The following is a 21,519-nucleotide window of genomic DNA, read 5'->3' on the forward strand; positions in this document are numbered from 1 at the left end:
CTTTTCTTATTCCCAGCACGTGCTTCCTCCCTGGTGTTCTGCTTCAGTGTGAGTATATCTGAGCATGTCAGCTACAGTTCTGATTTGTTTTCTTGAAGTACAGCTGACATAAAATTCCTTGGAACTCTGACACAAGGAAAGACCTTCTGGAATGTTATCATGGGTCCAGCCACTGTCTGTGGTACAGATATCAGGCTATGTACAGAGGCATGTCAAAAGAAGACTGGGGTCAAAAAATCATCTAAAAATCTAGTCCTTTGGACTTGAAGGTCCTCTTTTTTTTTTTTCTTCAAAGATTTTATTTATTTGACAGACAGAGATCACAAGTAAGTGGAGAGGCAGGCAGAGAGAGAGGAAGCAGGCTCCCCATGGAGCAGAGGGCCTGACATGGGGCTTGATCCCAGGACCCTGGGATCACAACCTGAGCCAAAGGCAGAGGCCTAACCCACTGAGCCACTCAGGTGCCCCTGGACTTGCAGATTCTTTAAATCCATCACGTTGCTTTGCTTCAGAGTGAAAAACAGTTGCTGATCTTCCCTGTGTGAGTAGGAGTTGTACTGGAGAATCTGAATTCAAACACCCGTGCTCCTTCTGTGCTCAGCTGAATAATCCTGCGGGGGCCAGTGGTTCTTCTAAATCTTTCTCTTGGGAGTTAGTCTCCTCTGTCTAATCCTCTTCTGGTGCCCCTGAATGCTTTCCGGAAAGTGCTCTTAAGTTGTCAGGCACAGAGAAATGGTCCTGGATTTCGCTGACAAGTTTGACTTGCTTCTGGGTTGCTAGTTTTCTTGAGGAACCAAGGGCCGGAATTTAATACCTACTTGGCACTCCATAGGCTTCAAGGATTTCTTCCACATACTGGATCACAAAGCAAAGTTTACCAAGACAGGCACACAGCCTAGAGAGGGTGGGGCAGCCCATAACCAGATTAGGGGGGATTATGTCTCACCCTGTGTCCTTCCTGCATTCTAGATGGATTAGTCACTGGAGCCTGACATTGATACATGTTTATTTAGTAGGCTTAATTAACCCAACAAGGGTGGGGATGAGGGGGGCAATGACTCTAGAGGAAATCTGGGTTTATAAGTCACTTTCAGGAAAAGGGAATCCTAAAGCTAACTGGGACATGGGAAGAAAAATTTGCAAGATGAACCCCACTTGAACTGTCACATCTTTGGGTTATAAGGGCTGTAGGGCACTGAGAAGAGGTAAAAACACCAGTGATGAGTCTCCTTCCCATATTCTAAATACTGGCTCGCTACCTTCTTAGAGGAGTTTCTCCGTATGTGGCCTGTGGCCACTGGCATCAGGACTAGTTGGGGAGATCTTGTTAAACATGTAGATTCTCAGGCGCTTGGGTGACTCAGTCAGTTAAGCATCTGCCTTCAGCTCAAGTCATGATCCCAGGAGTTCCAGGATCCGGATTGAGTCTCCGACTCCCCGCTCAGTGGGGAGTGGGCTTCTCCGTCTGACCCTCCCCCGTCTTGTGCTCTCTCTCTCTCTTTCTCAAATACATAAAATCCTTAAAAAACAAACAAACAAACATGCAGACTCTCTAGCTCTGTCCCTAGAGATTCTCATTCAGCCCCCAGGAGGGGTCCTGGGGATATGTCTCCTTGGCAAACTCCCAAGGGATTCTGATGCTCACCAAGGCTGAGGACTGTGGGGTCACCAAGGCCTGGACCTGTATGACATCAGGTGGTAGATAAAAGGAACATCTACGTTTGACACTGGGGCAGTGACCTCAATACGTATATCCAGAGGTATAAGTAAGATTCCTCCCCCCCTACACTGCAAGACTCTTTAGGCTGGTCTGGAAATTAAGTTGACATGAGACAAATTAACAGGAGAAAAACAAAACAAAAAAGAAGTGTAAGAAACGTGCATACTGCCTGTCTACATGAGAGAGACCCAGGAAAACTGAATAAGTCCCTGCAGTGGCCTAAGCAGTCACCCTAAATACCACTTCCAGCTAAAGACGAGAGAAGACCCTGGGGCTGGGAGGGTCCCTTATGGGAGGTTACTGGGGAACGCACAGTAAACAAGAGCAGACTGAAGTCTGTGCTTTCTCTACTCATAAGTTTCTAGAAATTTAGGATCACCCACCCCCTCTTCCTGGTAATGAGATGAAAACACACTTACAAAAGGGTAAATTCTGTTTTCAGAACTTCCCTTGTGTCTGCAGTTTCTTAAAAATAACCAGCTTAAGATGATCAGTATGCCAAAGAGGCATATCTTGGGGTGGCAAAATTTGCTTCCCTAACCCCCCCCCCTTGGTGCTCACACTCACCCCACTGTGATTTTAGGTGCTCCAACAATGTTCCTGTCAAAAGCATGTTCCCAACAGGTCCCTCAGTCAAGATAAAAATGTCTGCTGTAAATGAGGATTTGTGTTAAACAAATCATTGTTGTTTTTAAAGTATTTCCCTTTAAGATGTAAACACGTACAGGAAAAGTTGTGAGCGCAAACTTCAGAACCACCTGCCACCTCTGCTAACAACTGTGTGACCCTAGGTCGGTAGCTTGCCCTCTCTGTGCCTCCATTTCCTTTTCTGTACAATGGGTAGCGCAATATCACCCAGTCCAAGTGCTATGAGCCAGGGGAAAGACCTCTACTAAGAAAGTGAGAAAGCAAAGAAAGAAAGGAAATTGATTGCCTATAGCTTTATGTCTAGTTGGCTGTTGGTTAAAGCTGTTTGTGGGGCACCTGAGTGGCTCAGACGGTTGGGCGTTTGTCTGCCTTGGGCTCAGCTCATGATCCTGGGATTGAGCCCAGCATCTGCAGGCTCCCAGCTCAGCGGGGAGTCTGTTTCTCCCTTCTCTCTGCCTCTCCCCCAGCTTATACTTTCTATCTCTCTCAAATGAAAAAGATTTTTTTTAATTTTTTATTTATTTGACAGACAGAGATCACAAGCAGGCAGAGAGGCACGGAGGAGGAAGCAGGCTCCCCGCTGAGCAGAGAGCCCGATGCAGGGCTCGATCCCAGGACCCTGGGATCATGACCTGAGCCAAAGGCAGAGGCTTTAACCCACAGGTCCTGAGCCATCCAGGCGCCCCTGAAAAAGAATTTTTTAAAAAGCTATTTGCAATTGGTCATCCTTAACATTTTGATCTCATAACCTTGAGGCATTTACAGGCTTTAAGTTTTGGTTTGCTTCTTTTTCTAAATTTTTTAATTATTTTAACTAAATTTAGTTAACATATACTGTATTAGTTTCAGGGATAGAATTTAGTGATTCATAATTTGCACACAACACCCAATGCTCATTACATCAAGTGTCCTCCTTAATGCCCATCTTGGTTTGCTTCTGTAAACAGTATTTTAAAAAAAATGGGGGCCTGACAGGCTTAGTCAGAGACCATACAACTTTTTTTTTATGATTTTATTTATTTATTTGACAGACAGAGATCACAAGTTGGCAGAGGCAGGCGGAGAGATCGGAAGGGAGGCAGACACCCTGCCGAGCAGAGAGCCCACTGGGATCATGACCTGAGCCAAAGGGAGAGGCTTTAACCCACTGAGCTACAGCCTACCCCCCCCACCCCAGCATTTGACCTCAGGGTCGAGTTCCAGCCCCACATTGTGTGGAGAGATTAGCTATTTAAAAAGTAAAAAAGGGACAACAACCCCCCAATGGAGTAATATATGCCAAGCCCCATGTCAGCCAAACCAAGACTTAATATCTGACTTAACTACAGTTTAAGCCTCTTCCAGGAATGAAACTGAGCCTCCTGCTCCCTCATCAAAACCTTTAACCAGCCAATTACCTGGTCAGCGCTAGTGAAGTCATCTGTACTATAGGCCCTTATCCTTCCCTCAAAGGAAGGTGACCTTGCCTAAAACAATCCACTCTTTCTTTGTCTCCCTCCCTTTCTGCCTATAAAAGCCTTTCATTTTGTACAGCTCTTTGGAGCATCTTTCTATTTGCTAGATGGGATGCTGCCTTATTCTTGAGTCATTGAATAAAGTCTATTTGATCTTTAAATTCACTCAGTTGACTTTTGTTTTTTAACAGCAGATATGGCATAAAGCCGTATCAATCTAATGGCCTCCTTGTTTAATTAATGTAATAGGCTGCTCAGCAAATGGAGAATTTCCGTGGGACTTACGTGCTTAGGTATTATGTGCTTGTTACGTGACACAGTTGGGAGGAGACGGAAGGTCAGAACTCTCTAGAGACTGCCTGTACCTACATCTTCCAGTCAACAACCCACAACCACCCCTCCCACCTCCCATTCATCTCCTTCCCTGACTCCCAGTAGGAAGAATGACCTTATTCCAGAAACTCAACTATCTTAATTTGCTACGGGGGGGGGGGGGGGGGGACATACTACACAACCTTAGCTTGATCATAGCAAGCCCTCCAGTAGCCTGAAAATCTTCTTTAGCATATGAAAGTGCTTTTGGACACCTCCCTTTGTCCTTACCACCCAAAACCCTACAGTATATCATCAGCCATTTCTCACAACCCCAGTGCACTTGCTGTTTCTGCCCACAGGTCCTGACCCCATGCTTTAATAAAACCACCTTTTCACACCAAAGAAGTCTCAAGAATTCTTTCTTGGCCCTCAGCTCCAAAACTCACCTACAATCTGTAAGGGCCTATTCAGCCAGAGCGGCGCCACCCCAGTTGAACTGCCATTTTGTGTTTATTGGGTAAAACTTAAATTGACCCTGCCCACCCCCCAGGAGAACTTACTTAAAAGCAAGTCCGGGGGGCGTCTGGGTGGCTCAGTGGGTTAGGCCTCTGCCTTCAGCTCAGGTCATGATCTCAGGGTCCTGGGATCGAGACCCACATTGGGCTCTCTGCTCCGCAGGGAGCCTGCTTCCTCCTCTCTCTATGCCTGCCGCTCCGCCTACTTGTGATCTCTCTCTCTCTCTCTCTGTCAAATAAAAAAATAAAATATTAAAAAAAAAAAAGTCCGGGAAACCAGTCCCAGGTCACAAAGCCCAAATACAAGGGTGGGTCAGGTCAGGTCGAGACATTCAATCAGTGGGGGCCCATACTGTCTCCTAGCTACCAAGGAGTATGGACCCCACCTTGAGGTGAATGGCGCCCATTCTGACTAAAGTGATAGGCTAGTTCAAATAGCTATGATGGGGTGACTTGTAGTTCAATTGGCTACCCATGTGTGACCTAGCATGACTGTGCAGCTTCCTCTGTGTATTGCAATCTCATTGGCCACCTGTGTGCGGCCAGGCTCAACCACATGGCCTTTGCACTATAAAAGTTAGTCTGTGGGATGCCTGGGTGGCTCAGTTGGTTGGACAACTGCCTTAGGCTTAGGTCATGATCCCGGAGTCCAGGGATCGAGTCCCGCATCGGGCTCCCAGGTCCACGGAGAGTCTGCTTCTCTCTCTGACCTTCTCCTCACTCATGCTCACTATCTCTCTCAAATAAATAAATAAAAATCTAATAAATAAATAAATAAAATAAAAGTTAGTCTGTGAGGCAGGGAGGCGTTGCACTCTCTGTAAGAGGTGTGGCACCGGCTCATCGGTTTGATTCTTGATGCTTGGCACGAAAGCTAGACCTTCGCTTTGTGTCAGTCTCGCTCCTTTAATCACGGACCCGTTTTGGGGGGACCCAACATTGGAGACCCAAAACTACATCAAAGGTTGTAAGAGACCAAGGCTGAGAAACTGGTCCAGAATCAGGGAGACCACAGTGACACGACAAGAAATGTAGCTCCTGGATTGGACCCTAGATGTGGGGAAAATAGCTCTAAAGGACATCATACAGAAAATTGGCAAATTATGAGTATGAACTGTGGATTAGTTAATAAACTATTAATGTAAAATGTCTTACTTTTACTTAGCCTGTGGTTGTGCAGGGAAAAGTCCTTGTCCCTAAAAGATTATATAAAGTATCAAGGTGAAGAATCCCGAAGTCTGCAACTTGGCTGCAAATGGTTGGAGGGGAGTGGGGAGTGGCCTATGCAAATGAAGTTGAAATGAAAAACTAAATGGGACAAAAGTTAACTAGTAAATATAGGTAGAAGATATATGGGAGCTCTTTACATTACTCTTAGAACAGGGACGCCTGGGTGGCTCAGTTGGTTACATTACTCTTAGAACCTCCAGTAAGTTTGAAATTACATTAACACGAAACGTTCCCACCGACAACCCAACGTCACGCGCCTTCGGAACAAAAAAAACAACACACACACAAAACTGTAAACTTTTCAGGAGAAGAGCTCCTGATATCCAAAGGAGCCTAAGCTAGCCGGGTTGAAATCGACCACCAAAAATCGTGAGTCACGTGGGGCAGTCCCACGTGATCGGAGGCCCTGCTCCAACATGGCGGCCTCCATGGGTCGCTGGCTTCTCTTCCTCGTTGAGCTGCTCGGCTTCCTCACGGAGGAGACCAGCGGCCTCGACTGGGGGTGAGTAAAGGTCTGGAGGCGTGAGCCTGGTTCGGGGATACTCCGCCCGGGACACAGGCCTCCGAGCTCACGGCCGCCCTGTCCCCTCAGGGCCTCCCGAGACGACGACTTGCTGCTGCCCTACTCCCGCGCGCGCGCGCGGTCAGCCCGGGACTGCTCAAGGGTGCGCGCCGGAAGCCTCGACCACGAGAGCTGGCCACCTACCCCGGCGACCCCCGGCACCCGCGGCCCATCGGTGCGCACCTTTGTTTCGCACTTTGCAGACCGCGCGGTGCCTGGCCACCTGACGCGGGTGGCAGAGCCCCTGCGCACCTTCTCGGTGCTGGAGCCCGGTGGGTCCGGCGGCTGCGCTTCGAGGCGCCGCGCCACCGTGGAGGAGACGGCGCGGGCGGCTGGCTGCAGAGTCGCCCAGAACGGCGGCTTCTTCCGCATGAGCACGGGCGAGTGCCTGGGGAACGTGGTGAGCGACGGGCGCCGGGTGAGCAGCGCCGGGGGGCTGCAGAACGCGCAGTTCGGGATCCGCCGCGACGGGACCCTGGTCACCGGGTGAGAAGGCAGGGAGACTCGTGACTGTCGCGGGCAGAGGACTTGAGATTTGGGTTGTAGCCGTGGTGCTGGGTTCAAGTCACCTGACAAAGCTGAGCGTCCGTTTGCGTTCTGCAGAATGGGGCTGGTAATACTTTTCTTAAAGTGTTTGTTCATCTCCCAGTATCACTGAGTGCTTGCTTTGTGTCAGGCAGTGTGCTGCGCGCTGGGGATATAGCAGTGAACAAGCAGACAGCCTTGGTCTTCCGGGAACTCTCCCATTACTAGGAAAAATAAATAAAAGCCGGGGAAATGATAAGATAAATTCAGATTGCATGCGTGTAAAGAAGCAAGGAACAAGGTGAACCAATGTAAATGGAGTGTGGATTTTAGGGACGGTGGGTTTTAGGGAAGGTGACCTCTGGGTTGAGAACTGAAGATTAATCACAAGTTAGCCAAGGTCAGAACTGGAGGAAGAGAACTACAGTCAGAACGAACAGCAAGTGTAAGGCTCAAAGATCCACAGGGGTTTGGTGTGTGTGAGTGACTGAAGGAAGGAACAGAGTATCAGAGAATGACAGGACTGACTTTGGTTATTTAAAAACATGCTCTAGGGGGTGCGCCTGGGTGGCTCAGTGGGTTAAGCCTCTGCCTTCTGCCCAGGTCAGGATCTCAGGGTCCTGGGATCAAGCCCCGCATCCACGTCTCTGCTCCGCAGGGAGCCTGCTTCCCCTTTGTCTCTGCCTGCCTCTCTGCCTACTTGTGATCTCTCTATCAAATAAATAAATAAAATCTTTTCAAAATGCTCTAGGGACATCTGGGTGGCTCAGTTGGTGAAGAGTCTGTCTGCCTTTGGCTCGGGTGGTGATCTCAGGGTCCTGGGATCGAGCCCTCCATCGGGCTCAATCAGGCTTCCTGCTCAGCAAGGGAGTCAGCTTCTCTCCCTCCCTCTATCCCTGCTCATGCTCTCCCTTGATCTCACTCTGTCTCTCTCAAATAAAAAAATAAAATCTTTTAAAAAAATAAAAATAGAAACATGCTCTAATCCTGGCTGGGGGCTGGGTTGGAGGGACCAGAGTAGAAGCAAGGAGACCAATTACAAGTTGTCAGTAGGCATCAGGTGGTCATTTGTCTAGAGTGATGGCCTAGGAGGTTGAAGGCCAGAGATGAACTTGAAATCTGTTGACAATCGTTGTTTATATTAGATGAAGTATTAACTGGGATGCATAGACTGTTTACAAAGGCTGCACTCGGGACAGCATGATTCCTGGGACACCAGGAGGAATCAAGCAGCCAACCTGAGGAGGGGAGGTAGGAGGGAGCCCTGCTACCTACAGTTGTCCCTCCTGGTGAGAGAATCGCATGCCTTTTCTGTGTCCAGGTACCTGTCTGAAGAGGAGGTGCTGGAAACCGAGAATCCATTTGTGCAGCTGCTGAGTGGGGTCGTGTGGCTGATACGCAACGGAAGTGTGTACATCAACGAAAGCCAGGCGACCGAGTGTGATGAGACGCAGGAGACAGGTTTGGCAGCGGGGTGCGGCACAGTCCTGTTGAGAACCAGGACCTCTGGGCTGGTGGGGGAAGCTATTCTTAAGTCTTCGAGCAAGTACTTTTCAAGATACAGGGGATCTGTGGGGATTATGACAAATAAGGTCCCTGCTCTTGCGACCTTACAGAAGAAAGGAAATAGATATGTAATTTGCTGAAAGGAAGTGGTAAGTGCTAAGAAGGAAACATGAAGTTGGGGCAGAGGGGACAGGTAGAGGACAGGAGCTGTGACTCAGAATCCCGAATCCCTGGGGGAGAGGCCCAGGCCTGTGTGTTTTAACAAACCCCTTGGGTAATTCAGTTTGAGAACCTCTGGGATGTAGAATACTGGGCTGGGAAGGGATGCTATGGCCCTGTTGTGGAAATGACTGTTTTAGATGGAGCAGTCAAGGGAGGCCTCACTGAGGAGGTGCCCTAGGTTGGAAAGAGCAAATCGCAGGAAGAACTGAGGAGAAGCACAGTCCAGCCAGAGGGAACAGAAGGTGCAGAAGCCCTAAAGCAGAAAGTGGCTGCAGGATGGTGAGGGGGGAGCCCCCAGAGATGAGGAAGGAGAAGCAGGCCAGAGTGGCCATGTTGGGCCTTGGGTTTTGTGCTGAGAACAGTGGAAGTCATTAGAGGGTTTTCCCCTGGAGGCTGATGTCACTTAATTTACACCTGAGAAGGGCCATCCAGCGGCTATGTGGAGAGTGAGTGGGACGGGGCAGAGGGGAGGCAGGATGATACATATCTAAGTGAAAAACTGGATGGCACAGACCTAGAGGTGGAGAACGGCATTGGACTGGCCAAAAATAACAGGCAGAGCCCAGGAGGCTTCCCAGAGAGCCAGGGGATCAGCCAGGCTTCTTCTCTTTTAGGTTCCTTTAGCAAATTCGTGAATGTGATGTCAGCCAGGACAGCTGTGGGACATGACCGGAAAGGGCAGCTGGTGCTCTTCCACGCAGATGGGCAGACGGAGCAGCGGGGGTGAGTGCCAGGAACTGGGACCGCCAGGCCTGGGCCGAGTCCTGCTTCGAGGAACCTCAGCCCACTGACAGCTGGTCATCAGAATCCCAACAGGGGATGTTCATATCCACCTGTCCCCTGCCTTCCCACACAAAACAGTTCCTAGATCTGTCTCACTTCTGGGAACTCATCACCCTCTACACACTTCTTCTCCGTTCTCTCCAACTTGGGCCTCCGCCCTGCTGAGCCCCGGGTAGGGTGATGGGAAGTAAATACAAAGTTAGTAGGGAGAAGACCTCTGTTCGAATCCCAGCTCTGCCACCTGCTAGCTCTGTGGCCACAGACAAGTCTCTCAACCTCTCTGAGCCACAGTTTCTTCCTCTGTGAAGAGAGTGTGTTGGTTTGCTATTGCTGTGTAACAGACAAGCACAAACCTCACCCATCTGGTAGGTCACAGTTCTGTAGGTCAGAAGTCTGGAGGGCCCAGCTGGGTTCCATGTTGGAGGTATCCCATGGAGGTACCCCAAAAATCAAGCCATTTGCCAGGGAGGCTGTCATCTGGAGTGTCAGAGCAAGAATACTCTTAGATCATTCGATTTGTTGGCCAATACGCTTCCTCATGGTTGTAGGACTGCATTCTGTGTTTTCTTGCTGGTTGTTGGCCATGGGACCCTCTGCTCCTTCAGGCTGCCCACATTCCTTCCTGTGCATGTTACGCACCCCATCTTCAAGCCAGCAAACATGCATCTAGTCCCTTCTTCCCCTTTGCAGTCTCTCTCACGCCACATTCTGCCAGCAGCCAGGGAAAGGTCTGCTTTTAAGAGCTTTGTCTGCTTTTAAGAGCTTTTGTGATTCCACTGGGCCCCCCAGATAATCCAAGACAGTGTCCCCACTGTGGACAGCTGAACCGTCTAAAATAACACAGTCATGGGGGTGATCTCTTGTTATAGTCACAGCTTCCAGGGATTTAGATGGGACATTTGAGAGGAAATCCCATTTAGGAATTTGCCTGCCACAGTGGGGGTGATACTGTCCACCATGGAAAGGAAAGCCAGTTAAACAGGAAAGGCAGTGGACACAGTCAGCGTTAATGCTCTTGTGCTTCAGCATTAACCTGTGGGAGATGGCAGAGTTCTTGCTGAAACAGGACGTGGTCAACGCCATCAACCTGGATGGAGGGGGTTCCGCCACCTTTGTGCTCAACGGGACCTTGGCCAGTTACCCATCAGATCACTGGTAAGCATGCCAGAGGCCCCTTCTTGAGGTCTATGTCCAGGCCTGTCCTCAGCTGTGTCATTCAACAAAGACTGAGCACCTACTGCGTGCCAGGCACTGGGGAGTCAGCCGTGAGCAGGAAGAGCTGAGATCCCTGCCTCTCACTGCTTCCAAGAAGAGAGTCAAATTATACATACTGTGCCAGTGTCCCCGATGCCAATGAAAGGGGTTCTAGAGGTCAGGAAAGACCTCTTTGAGCGTAATGGAACCTCAGCTGGGCTCTGAGGGTTGAAGAGGTGGCGAGGCAGGGCCGGGAGAACCTTCGAGGCAGCAAGAACAATGTGTGTAAAGGCCCTGGGGTTGGAAGAGATGGCCAGGGTGGGAAGAACCTATAAAAGGCTGGAGAACTGGCAGGGGAGAGAGAGACAGCTCTCGGGAACTATGGTAGGGGGTAGGCGTGGTCCACTGGGGGATGGTCAGTGTCTTGGCCTCTTCACACACTGTGTACCCCCCTCCCACAGCCAGGACAACATGTGGCGCTGTCCACGCCGCGTGTCTACCGTGGTGTGTGTGCATGAGCCCCGCTGCCAGCCACCTGACTGCAGCGGCCACGGGACCTGTGTGGAGGGTCGCTGCCAGTGCACGGGACACTTCTGGCAGGGCGCGGCCTGCGACAAGCTGGACTGTGGCCCCTCCAACTGCAGCCTACACGGGCTTTGCACAGAGAGTGAGTGGGATCTCCGGGGAGGCAGCTGTGACTGGGGCTCCCTGCCCTCCCTGCCCTGGCCTTGCCCGGGCCCTCACCTGGCCTCCTTGGTCTTGTCTTGGCAGCTGGCTGCCGCTGTGAAGCTGGATGGACAGGCTCCAACTGCAGTGAAGGTAAAAGCCGCCAGGCCAGGCGCTCAGTGCCCCTGGCCCCCTGGGGAGAGGGTGAGCGTGGCAGCTGCCTTTATCCTCCTCCTGCTTCTTGCTCTCGCCTGACTGTAAATCACTGCATTAGTTTTCCACGGCAGCCACAACAAATTCCACAAACTGCGTGGCTTGAAATAGCACTTACACTGTCTCAGTTCCAGAGGGCAGAACTGCAAAATCGTGGTGTCTCCGGGGCCCTCACTCCCTGTCAGAGATCTAGGGGAGGCTCCTTCCCGCCCCTTCCAACTCCTAGTGGCTCTGGGCATCCTTGCCTTGTGGCCACATCCCTCCAGTCTTTGCCCATGTCTGTCTTTCCATTCCCTTACACGGACCCCAGGTCATTGGCTTTAGGGCTCACTCTAAATCCAGATGCCCTCATCTTCTACAGTCTTCACTTAATTGTATCTGCAAAGACTCTGTGTCTAGGTAAGGTCATGTTCACAGATTCTGAGGATTAGGACACAATATCTTTTTTTTTTTTTTAAGATTTTATTTATTTATTTGACAGATCACAAGTAGGCAGAGAGGCGGGCAGAGAGGGGGGCGGGAAGCAAGCTCCTTGCAGAACAGAGAGCCCGATTTGGGGCTCATTCCCAGGACCCTGAGATCATGACCCGAGCCGAAAGCAGAGGCTTTACCCACTGAGCCACGCAGGTGCCCCAGGACACAGTATCTTTTGGGGGGACACCGTTCAGCCCACCACAGCCATCCACAGCTTCAAATCCTTCAGGGCTTTCTCTTAAGTACATGAAAGGAATGAAGCCCTAAGCCTGACCTGCTGGGTGCCGCAGCCCTTCCCCAACTCACTGACCCAGCTGCACTCCTCCAGACCCCAGCTCAATTGCCCTGTCCCCCGACGCCTGCCCACCCCACCCCCTCCAGCGGTCTGCTGCTGCTGTGCTTGTCCGCACCTGCACATCCGTGTCTGCTTCCTGGCTCCCTGGCCACCTGTCCATCTAGACAGGAAGCCCCAGGAAGACTCAGTGTCAGGGCCTGCCTTGAAGTGTGTTCTCCTTAACTTTCTGCTGGAAGCATGTGTGAACTTACGGGGCTACTTAGGGTGACTGAGATCTGTTTGCAGTCTTCTTGGCCCTCACCCAGGTGGGGCGGGGCTGGATTTTGAAATGACTCCCCTTTCCCCTGGCCAGCTTGTAGCAATGGCTCCTTCGGGGCAGACTGTGCCATGAAGTGCAGGTGTCAGAACGGAGCTGCCTGTGACCCCGTCCAGGGAACCTGCACCTGTCCTCCTGGCTTCACTGGAGACACCTGTGAGCAGGGTAAGCTACACAGGCCCCAAGTCAGCTGGGAGGAAGTGCCACCCAGGGGCACCTCCAGGGTCTAGCCTGGGGGAACCCCGGGGTCACTTCTGCTTCAGCCCAGCTCTGCACACACCTGGGGCCCATCCTGTCTGTGCAGAGAGAGGTCCTGCTACTGAGGCCTCCACTTCTGCCTCCTCTCCACAGAGTGTCCCCTCGGCTGGCACGGGCCAGGCTGCCAGATGCCTTGCAAGTGTGAGCACCAGTGTCCCTGTGACCCCCAGACTGGCAACTGCAGCCTGGCCCAGGCACCAGCCCTTACCAGCATCTTCTCCCAAGGTATGGCTCCTCCCAGGCTCCTGGGGGGCAAATGGGGCACACCCCTTCCGTCCCAGCATGTCAGCCTCTCTCTGCTGTCTTACAGTGAAACAGTGTCTCCGGCCATCTGAGACCACCCCGAGAACAGGAGAACTCTCCCTTCTCACCGGGTAGGAGATTTGGTGGGACTTGGGGCTGGAATGGGAGGAAACCCCCCTCTCCCTCCATGAGGTATGGCCTCTGCTCAGGAACTGGGCAAGGCTGGGAGGTGACGTCAGCCACCCAGGCGATGTTTCTTCAGTGTAAGCACAGAGAGGGTCACAGCTCATGCTCACAGCCTCCCAAGTGGGCCTGGGAGATGGTAAGAAGGACCCTGGTCACCACCCCAGTGGGAGTCGAAGGGGCAGGGCATCGGGGCTCCTTTCCCTGTAAGACTCGTGACTTATTTTCTCGGGTCCTGGTGTTGGGTACAGAAGTGCCAACCTCCGAGAAACTCACACCATTTCTTGAGCACCGCCCTGCGGGGTGGGCTTTCTGTTTGCTAGTGCAAACCTCAGGGAGGGGGTGCTGAAATAGATTGCTGGGTCCCTTCTCTGGAGTTTCTGCTTTAGTAGGTCTGGGGTGGAGGCTGAGAATCTGCATTTCCAGGGTGATCCCAGAGGATGGTAATGCTGCTGGCCTGGAGACGCCACTCTTTTCTTGTAGCTCTCAGCTCATGGCCCAGCCCCACCCACACTGAAGGTGGGAATCAGGTGTGGGTATGAATGAAAAGCTCCTGGCGATGTCCTGGAGGACAGTCTTATCGTTAATAATGCAGATCCCAGGTCCCTCCTGGATGTCCTCACTCAGCGAGCCTGGGGTGAGGCTCTGAAGGCCCAGAACCACACCTGAAGAAAACCCCTTGGAAACATGCTTTGAAAATGCTCCCAGAGCAGGGACAGTGGCTCCTGGGAGCATCTGGCCCCTGGTCTTAAGTGCAGGCTCCTCAGGTGTGAGACTTTGAGCCCCTTCTCCCCAGTGCATACCTGGATCCCACTGACAGCTGCTGGCAAGGGAAGGGGAGCCCTGGGGGGCTGACGAGCATGTCCCCGCCCCCAGCAATGTGCTTGTGTCTGCTTTTGCATGGAGGGCTTCAGCCACAGATTTCACATGAAGGAGGAAAACAAGGATCGTTGGAAGACCCCGCCCGCTCCCCAGGAGGGAGGAAGGGGTGCCGTTCTCCCTGCTCTCTCTGCTTTGAGGTTTCTGGAACGTCCCCCAGAGCACAGGATGCAAACTGATGCCTCTTGGGGCATCATCGTGAGATCCCCAACTGTATTGTATTTGCCCTGCATAATTTAAAAAATGTAAGGTTTATTAGCAGCTTCTGAAAATCAGCAACATTCACATAAAAAATTTTTTTTTCTTTTCATGGTTTTTCTTAACTATCAGGAGATGTGGCAGGGCTGGCCTGCATGACACACAGGGACTGTCACTACTGCTCCCCGAGCGTGTGTCTGGAGGGTGCCCCCTGGCCCTGCCAGCCCCAATTTGCTCCGGAACAGTGGTTGTGTTCTCCCTGGAGGCTCCCGACTCTGCCTCTGTTGTGGTGGAGGGGAAACCCCTCCAGCACTGCCCCACAACCCCCTGTTGAGGCTCTCTCTTCTGCACCCAGGACCTCCTGGCTGGCCCTCACCCTGGCCCTAGTTTTCCTTCTGCTGATCAGCACGGTGGCGAACGTGTCCTTACTCCTTGGCTCGAGGGCAGAGCGGAGCCGGCACCTGGATGGGGCCTACGTTTACCACCCACTGCAGGAGATGAACGGGGAGCTTCTGGCCACGGAGAAGGAACAGCAGGGTGACGCCCACAACCCCTTCAAGGACTGACGCCTCCACCCGTCCGCCATGGCCTGCTCTGAAAGCTCACTTCAACACGGCCTCGTTTCTGCAAGGGAAGCCTCAAGGCCGCTGCTCATCTGGGTGCTCTCCGTCCCGGTGCCAAGCCAAGCTTCTGATAGCACCTGTGCCTCAGCCCCTCACCTGGCCCCAGGCCCTCCCCTGGTCGCCTGCCATGACACACGCAACCCTAGCAATACCGTGCTCCCCAGAGAGAGACTGCCTCCTTCCCTGCCTGCCTGTGTCTGCTGCCTGGGTGGCCTGTCCCCCGAGGGCCTGCTGTGCTGCCAAAGAGCCTCTGGCCTCCTGAGGCAGAGGCCGCTAGCGATTGGACGCCCCGTGACTGCACCGTGACTGAGTGGCAGGGGCCAGCCAGCCCTCCTGGACAGGGATGGATTACAGAGACGATGGTCACGTCACGGGATCCTTCTCTACAGACCTCAATGCAGAATTTGCCAATTAGAATTCTACTTCCTATCACAGGGAGCTCCTTCGAAGGGGCGGGGGATGGAATCATGTTTACAAACTTTCTATTTTGGTACCCTGCCACAGAGAGAGGGTTTTTTTTTTTTAATCACTTGAATAAATTGATGTAATAAAAGGAGCCCCCCAGGTGGCAACTAAAGCCTGTATTGTGGATTTCTGGAAGTACCTAGGTCTTAAGGGTGGGGTTGTGTCACCTGAATCCAGGGTCATAAATGGGCAGCCCAGAGCACGTCCAGCTCCCTGATCTGTTCGTTTGATTCAGGACTTCTGACTTTGTGGTGCACACGAGTCACCTGGAGATCTTGTTAAAATGCAGATTCTGGCCCAGGATGGGGTACAAGAGTCTGAGTCTCTCACAAGCTCCCAGGTGATGCCAAGACTTGGGGGGACGGGCAGGTCTGGACCATGTTTTGAAAGAAGGAAAAAGTGTAGTCTGCACCATGACTTAACAGGCTTTAAATTAGTTACCAGCCTTTAAAGGTCAAGAGATAAACAATTTAAGAATTCTGATTCCTTTTTATTTTATTTATTTATTTATTTATTTATTTATTTTAAAAGATTTTATTTATTTATTTGACAGAGAGAGAGAGGCAGAGAGGCAGGCTCCCCGCTGAGCAGAGGGCCCGATGTGGGGCTTGATCCCAGGACCCTGAGATCATGACCTGAGCCGAAGGCAGAGGCTTTAACCCACTGAGCCACCCAGGCACCCCTCTGATTTCTTTTTAAAAGAGGGCGAGCCTGCAGCCTTTACCAGCACCCCTCCAGGGCAACGACTTGTCAGAGATGAGAATTCCTGGTCCCTCTGTGGGCCTGCCTTCTCCAGGTCATCGCAGCCCCTGGCAGTCTGTGGCCTGCCAGCCCCAGAGTTTGAGTTTGGAACCCGTGGCCGTGGAGGGTCTTCAGGAAGTACCTGGCAGTTCCCCCCGACCGCCCAGACGAATGGGTATTACCCTGTGCTCAGCAGATCTTTGGGGATGAGAGCTGAGGGAGGCCCTGTAGCTCCCAGCAGATATTAAAGAGACTCACGTACATTATGAACTGAGTGTACAATGACTCCTGTGTTGAAGTCCGAACCCTCTTCTTCCCCCCAACCCATGTGGTAGTATTAGGAGGTCGGGCCTTTGGTTTAATTAGTTTTTGATGAGGTCACAACAGTGGTCTCCTCAGGATGGGATTAGCGCTCTTACAAGAAGAGACGGGAGGACACTATCTCCACACAAGCACAGGGAAGAGACCTTGTGCAAGCTGGCAGCTGTCCACAAGCCAAGATGGGAGCCCTCACCAAGAACTGAATTTGCCGGCACCTTGATCTTGGATTCCAGCCTCCAGAACTTTGGGAAATAGACATCTGTTATTTGTAAGCTGCCCAGTGTATGGTATTAGTCAAAGCTTGAGCAGGCTAAGACACGGTATAACTGGTAGCTAGCTAGTCCTGTGTAACCAGTCCAAAACTTGGTGGTTTAAAACAACAAGCAGTTACTGCTTCTTTTGAAAAGCAATTATTTTTCATGATTCTAGGGTCGACTATGTGATTCTGTTGATGGGGGCTGGGGACGGTGATCTCAGCTGGGCTCACTGGTATGTCTGCCACAGCTGATGGGCCCACTGGGGGCTGGTCTGGGATGGCCACAGCTGATGACGTAGCTCCACGTGGTGCCTTGTCCCCCAGGAGGAAGAGAAGCACACAAGGCTTTTTGAAGCTTCGGCTCAGAACTGGCATGACTTCATTTCCACCGTGTTCTGTGAGCTGGTCCAAAGACACCCAGATTCCACCCCCGAGACAGACTCCACCCCCTAGTGAGAGGAGCTGCAAAGAGACCTGGGTCCAGGAGGCTAATCAAGCCCATCCTGCAGTCCATCTACTGTTCTGCTGGTCTAGTTTCACTTCAGAAAGGAATTCGGTTCCGAGAAGTAAAATATCACAGGCCAATTTCCCAGACTCCAAGTTCCCGCAGGAATGTGTCTGTGGGTCTGTGTGTCTTTTTGTCTGTCCCCCTGAAGTTGAGACCCGCTGAACCAGCCTGTGATACTTCCTCCAGGATGCTGTGTTTTGGTCCTGCAGTGGGAGCCAGAGGCCAGGTTATCGATATCCCTGGGCATAGTTGATCCTACACCTAGTGAACCATCACACTACCCACGGCCAGGCAGCTGTCATTTCTACCTCCTAATTCAGCCCCTTTTCTGGGCTTGTGACCCAGGTTGGAGGGAAGGGAGGAGTGGAGCTCATAGCACATCCAGGAACTGAGGGCGGCTGCTCATCTAAGGAACTAGGCAAATTCTTCACATTGTAAGTCCTCCTTCCAGAAATGGAAACAACCAAGTTCACATGTTCCTCTGGGGACCTTATGTTTCAACACCACCTGGAAGTCTTTTTCTGTGTTTCGCTCTTTTCCAGGGCACAACTTGTCCCTGGGCTGCTTGGATATTTTGCTCCCACTGTTCAGGGGTAGGAAGTACTGACAAGAGCTTGGAGAAGTTCCCAAGCATCTTTTAATCACGTCGGCATGTTCCTGAGACACAGTTCCCGAGCCCAGCGACAGGTCAGAGTGTTTTCCCCGGGAATGTTGTATGATTGTAGATGTCCACATCCTGTCCCAGAGCCATTGAGTCAAAATCTCAGGGGTAGGGGTTCTGGGAATCTACAGGGAGCACCTTCAGAGGTTCTGGGAATCTACAGGGAGCACCTACAGAGGTTCTGTAGAAACCCATGACCTGGAAGCTCTGACCTCTGCAGAGGGTGTCTCTCTGTGTCCTTGGTTGGACTGGCAGCTGAGCTGGGAGAGTACAGTGCTGTGCATGGGCTTGTTGGATTTCAGGCCAGAGGGAGCTGAAGAGGGTCCATCATGGCGTGCTGGAGGGGTCCCTGGTTCAGCAAAGAGGCTACGTTCACCCTCCCTGTTTGTATAGGGGTTCTGTCATGCCTGCCCAACACCCAGTGCCCTGTCTTCACCTGGATCCCCCCCAGCCCGTGAACCTGAGATAAAGAGGTGAGGGCAAGTAGTTTCTTTGGGAGGTGACCACAAGAAGCCCTGGTGGGGAACAGAGAAGTGAGGTAGGGAAGGAAAGGCAGCCAGTACACAGTGCATTCGTGAGCAGCTCCCCACTGTGGGCAGCCAGGAGAATACAGACAACATCTTGAGGTTGTGTCTCTGGTGGGGTGTGTGTTGGCCAGCACGCTCTCATTGTGGGATGGGGGCTTCTCCTGGGGGTTAACTCCTTGGCATGTCCAGGCTGCCCTACACAGGGGCAGAGTGTTCTTCACCAACCAGAAGTAGCCATCAGAACTTGCAGTTTCTTGCATCCAGACACCTCCCGGTGGTAATCAGAATGCCCAGTGAAAGCAGGACTCTGAGAGCCAAAGCTGTGAGCCTCCCTACCATTGCCTTTAGGGTGCTACCTCTCCCCCATTCTGGTACCGTCCCATCAAGTCCCAGATAGCATGCATATAGGGGTCGGAGGTAGTCCCCTGTCCCAGTTGGCTCACTAGAGCCCACCCTGGAACTTCTGCTAGAATTTGGGGGAAAACACTTTGCTGAGATTGTCCACTTGCCAGGGTGTGGGCCACGTGGAGAAAGAGAGTGAAGTGAATGTGGAGAAGAACCAAATCAAGAGAAAAGAGGGATATAATTTAAGCGCCTAGATCCAGCTATCCCTGAAGCCACTATCATTCTTGGACCAATTACATGGACCAGTAAATCCCCGTTTTTGCTTGAGGCACTTCGTGTTGGATTTGGGGGTCTCTGGCAACCCACAGAGTCTAACACTTATACTGTTCAAGGAGAGACACATTTTGGACTCAGGTATTTTTTGGAGCTTAGATGAGGCATGGAGCAGAGGCAAAAAGGTGTTTTTTTAGATTCAAACACTTAACCTCTAGGGGTGGGTAGGAACACGTGCTGTGGACACAAATGTACAAGAGCTCATCATCAAGCTTTGGGATTGGTAGTTGGGGATTAACATGGACCAGTTACGGTGGCGCAAGCATCCCCCTTCCTACCTCATGGTGGTGACGGAAGGCCCCTGGGCACAGAATGTGGACCAGATGTCTTGGTGGCCTGACCAGCAAGAGTCTTGTTGCCATGGTAACATATGGCCGCTAGGATGCTCTTCATAAAACTTGAGCATCAGGAAAGTCTCCAGAAAAACGTTCAATCCTGGGCTTAATGGATGGGCTTTCCAAGACTCTTAGGAGCCCTGATATGGGAATAATTCAAGTGTGATGCCCAAAGCTTCTACTGGATTTGCAAAGAGGGGTGTGTATCTCAGAAAACTTGGGCTCCAGGAAACTCTTAAGTCAGTGGTTTCAAGTTGCACTTTTGGGGGACCCACGTTCCTTGGAAATGCCTTAGCTGGGGCAGGGAGGCACTGAAGTGAGGAGAGGGAAAAATGGACTGAAGAGAAGTCTGAAAGCCACTGCTGTCTTTCCTGTCCCTGAGAGCTACCTGGCACTTTTCCTTCCAGCTCTTTCCAGGCCCTGCCCAAACTCCCAACAGCTGCTAGTGCCCTGAGACCCTGCTTCCACAGAAGCCTCAGCAGGCTGCTTTGGACCTGGCCCCTGGCCTCTGAGGAAGAATTGGTCCCAGAGGCAGACTCTGGGCCCCAAGGGAGCCCTAGTGTGTCTTCCCCTCTCGGCCCCACAAACCTCAGGAGGCTTCTGAGGAGGCAGTTCTGCCCAGGACAGACGTCAGCAGTGACTCACGGCTCAGAGCTGATTCCAACTGGCCTGCCCCAGGGACCTCTGTCTTTCTCAACACCCACCACATGCAGGAGTCCGCTGGCTGGTCCTTGGAGAGCTCTTACCCGCAGTTGCAGAGAAATCCATGGCAAAGTCCCAGAGAATGAATGCATGCATTATACCGAAGCAGGCAAGGGCTGCTTCCTCTCCCTCAGTTGGATGTGTTGGGTGCGGATGGGTAACCAAACCCAGTATAGACAGGGTACCCCAGAGCAGTCCCACAAGAGAACCACACGTTCTCTGCTTCCCCAAGTGACAGTCCTTGGCCTCCTGCTCCAAAACAAGAGGGCCTTTTCAGAACCCCATGATGTGTGTGGCAGACAGCACCCCTGCTCTATGTCCCAAGGAAGCTCACAGGCAGGACAGCTGGTGACCTGGACAAGGTCCCCACCCAACCCCCAACCTCAGGACGATGGCTGTTGTTGAACATCACACTAGGTCTTAGGCCAAATCCCAGGGAACCAGGCAGAGTGGCCCAGAAAGATGGATGGCAGGACCCTCACTTTTACCTGGATACGTGGCAAAGAGAATCCAGAAGCGCACCCTCAAAATTCCAAGTCAGCAGTGCTGAGTGGGCCCAGGGAATCTGCATTTAATTCCTCTGATAAACTATGCACGTATCTCTGTATGCACCCTGTGCTTGTGCAATGGTTTGAATAGTGTTTGTCCACTGCCCCCCCAGAATCAGCGTCCACACAGAACCTTAGAATGTGACTTTCTTTGAAAGTAGTTTTTGCAGATGTAATTAGTTAAGGATCTGAAGCTGAAATCGTACTAGATTGACAGTGAACCCTGAATCCAGTGCCTGGTGTCCTTACAAGACAGGAGACACACAAAGAAGCTGTGTGAAGACAAGCAGGACGAGAGCAATGCAGCCACAGGCCAAGGCATTCCTGGTGACTCCAGAAGCTCCGAGACATAGGAAGCGTCCTCCCCTAGTGTTAGGAGGGGCACCTGCAAACGCCTTCATCTCAGACTTCCGGCCCCCAGAACGGTGAGGGAATCCGTTCCTGTTGTTTTAGGCTAACCAAGTGTGTGGGAATTTGTTACAGCAGCCCTAGGGAACTATTACTGTATGTCTGCGCTTTATATATAGAAATGTTGTGTTTTGTATGCGTCCCCTTTCTCCCAAGAACCAACTTGCAACCCCTTGAGGGTGATACCACCCCTGCCGAAAATACTTTTGCATCTTATAAACAGCAGCAGAGTAACTCCTGAAGAAGCCCAGGGAAACCCCCAGGGTTTTAGGAGGTAGACAACTGAGGTATATCCGAATCGAAAACGTTTAATATGCTTTTGGTTGGAGCAAATGATCAGGCAAACG

The 21,519-nt window shown here is 51.7% G+C and overlaps 1 protein-coding gene across 2 annotated transcripts; it reads left to right on the top strand.

The window, feature by feature from the left end:
- Positions 1-6,267: 6,267 nt before the first annotated feature.
- NAGPA (N-acetylglucosamine-1-phosphodiester alpha-N-acetylglucosaminidase) lies at positions 6,268-15,599 on the top strand. 2 transcript variants are annotated; one of them, XM_082713873.1, is made up of 11 exons: positions 6,268-6,384; positions 6,475-6,930; positions 8,291-8,430; positions 9,312-9,420; positions 10,507-10,635; positions 11,136-11,341; positions 11,446-11,493; positions 12,675-12,803; positions 12,990-13,121; positions 13,207-13,270; positions 14,755-15,599. In XM_082713873.1, the coding sequence occupies exons 1-11, from the start codon at positions 6,299-6,301 to the stop codon at positions 14,963-14,965; spliced, it is 1,710 nt and encodes a 569-aa protein (XP_082569999.1). In that variant the 5' UTR covers positions 6,268-6,298; the 3' UTR covers positions 14,966-15,599. The 2 variants fall into 2 exon arrangements, with proteins under 2 accessions (XP_082569999.1, XP_082570000.1); XM_082713874.1 differs by lacking the exon at positions 14,755-15,599 and adding an exon at positions 14,532-14,748.
- The last annotated feature ends 5,920 nt before the right edge of the window (positions 15,600-21,519 follow it).

The sequence above is a fragment of the Mustela nivalis genome (genome assembly GCF_964662115.1).
Source record: "Mustela nivalis genome assembly, chromosome: 19".
NCBI lineage: Eukaryota > Metazoa > Chordata > Mammalia > Carnivora > Mustelidae > Mustela > Mustela nivalis.

Excerpts from the sequence above, each read along its gene's own strand:
- NAGPA (XM_082713873.1), top strand. The coding sequence starts at position 6,299 with ATGGCGGCCTCCATGGGTCGCTGGCTTCTCTTCCTCGTTGAGCTGCTC. Across the intron at positions 6,385-6,474 it reads ACCAGCGGCCTCGACTGGGG|GGCCTCCCGAGACGACGACT; the intron begins GTGAGTAAAGGT and ends CTGTCCCCTCAG. Across the intron at positions 13,271-14,754 it reads GAACTCTCCCTTCTCACCGG|GACCTCCTGGCTGGCCCTCA; the intron begins GTAGGAGATTTG and ends TTCTGCACCCAG.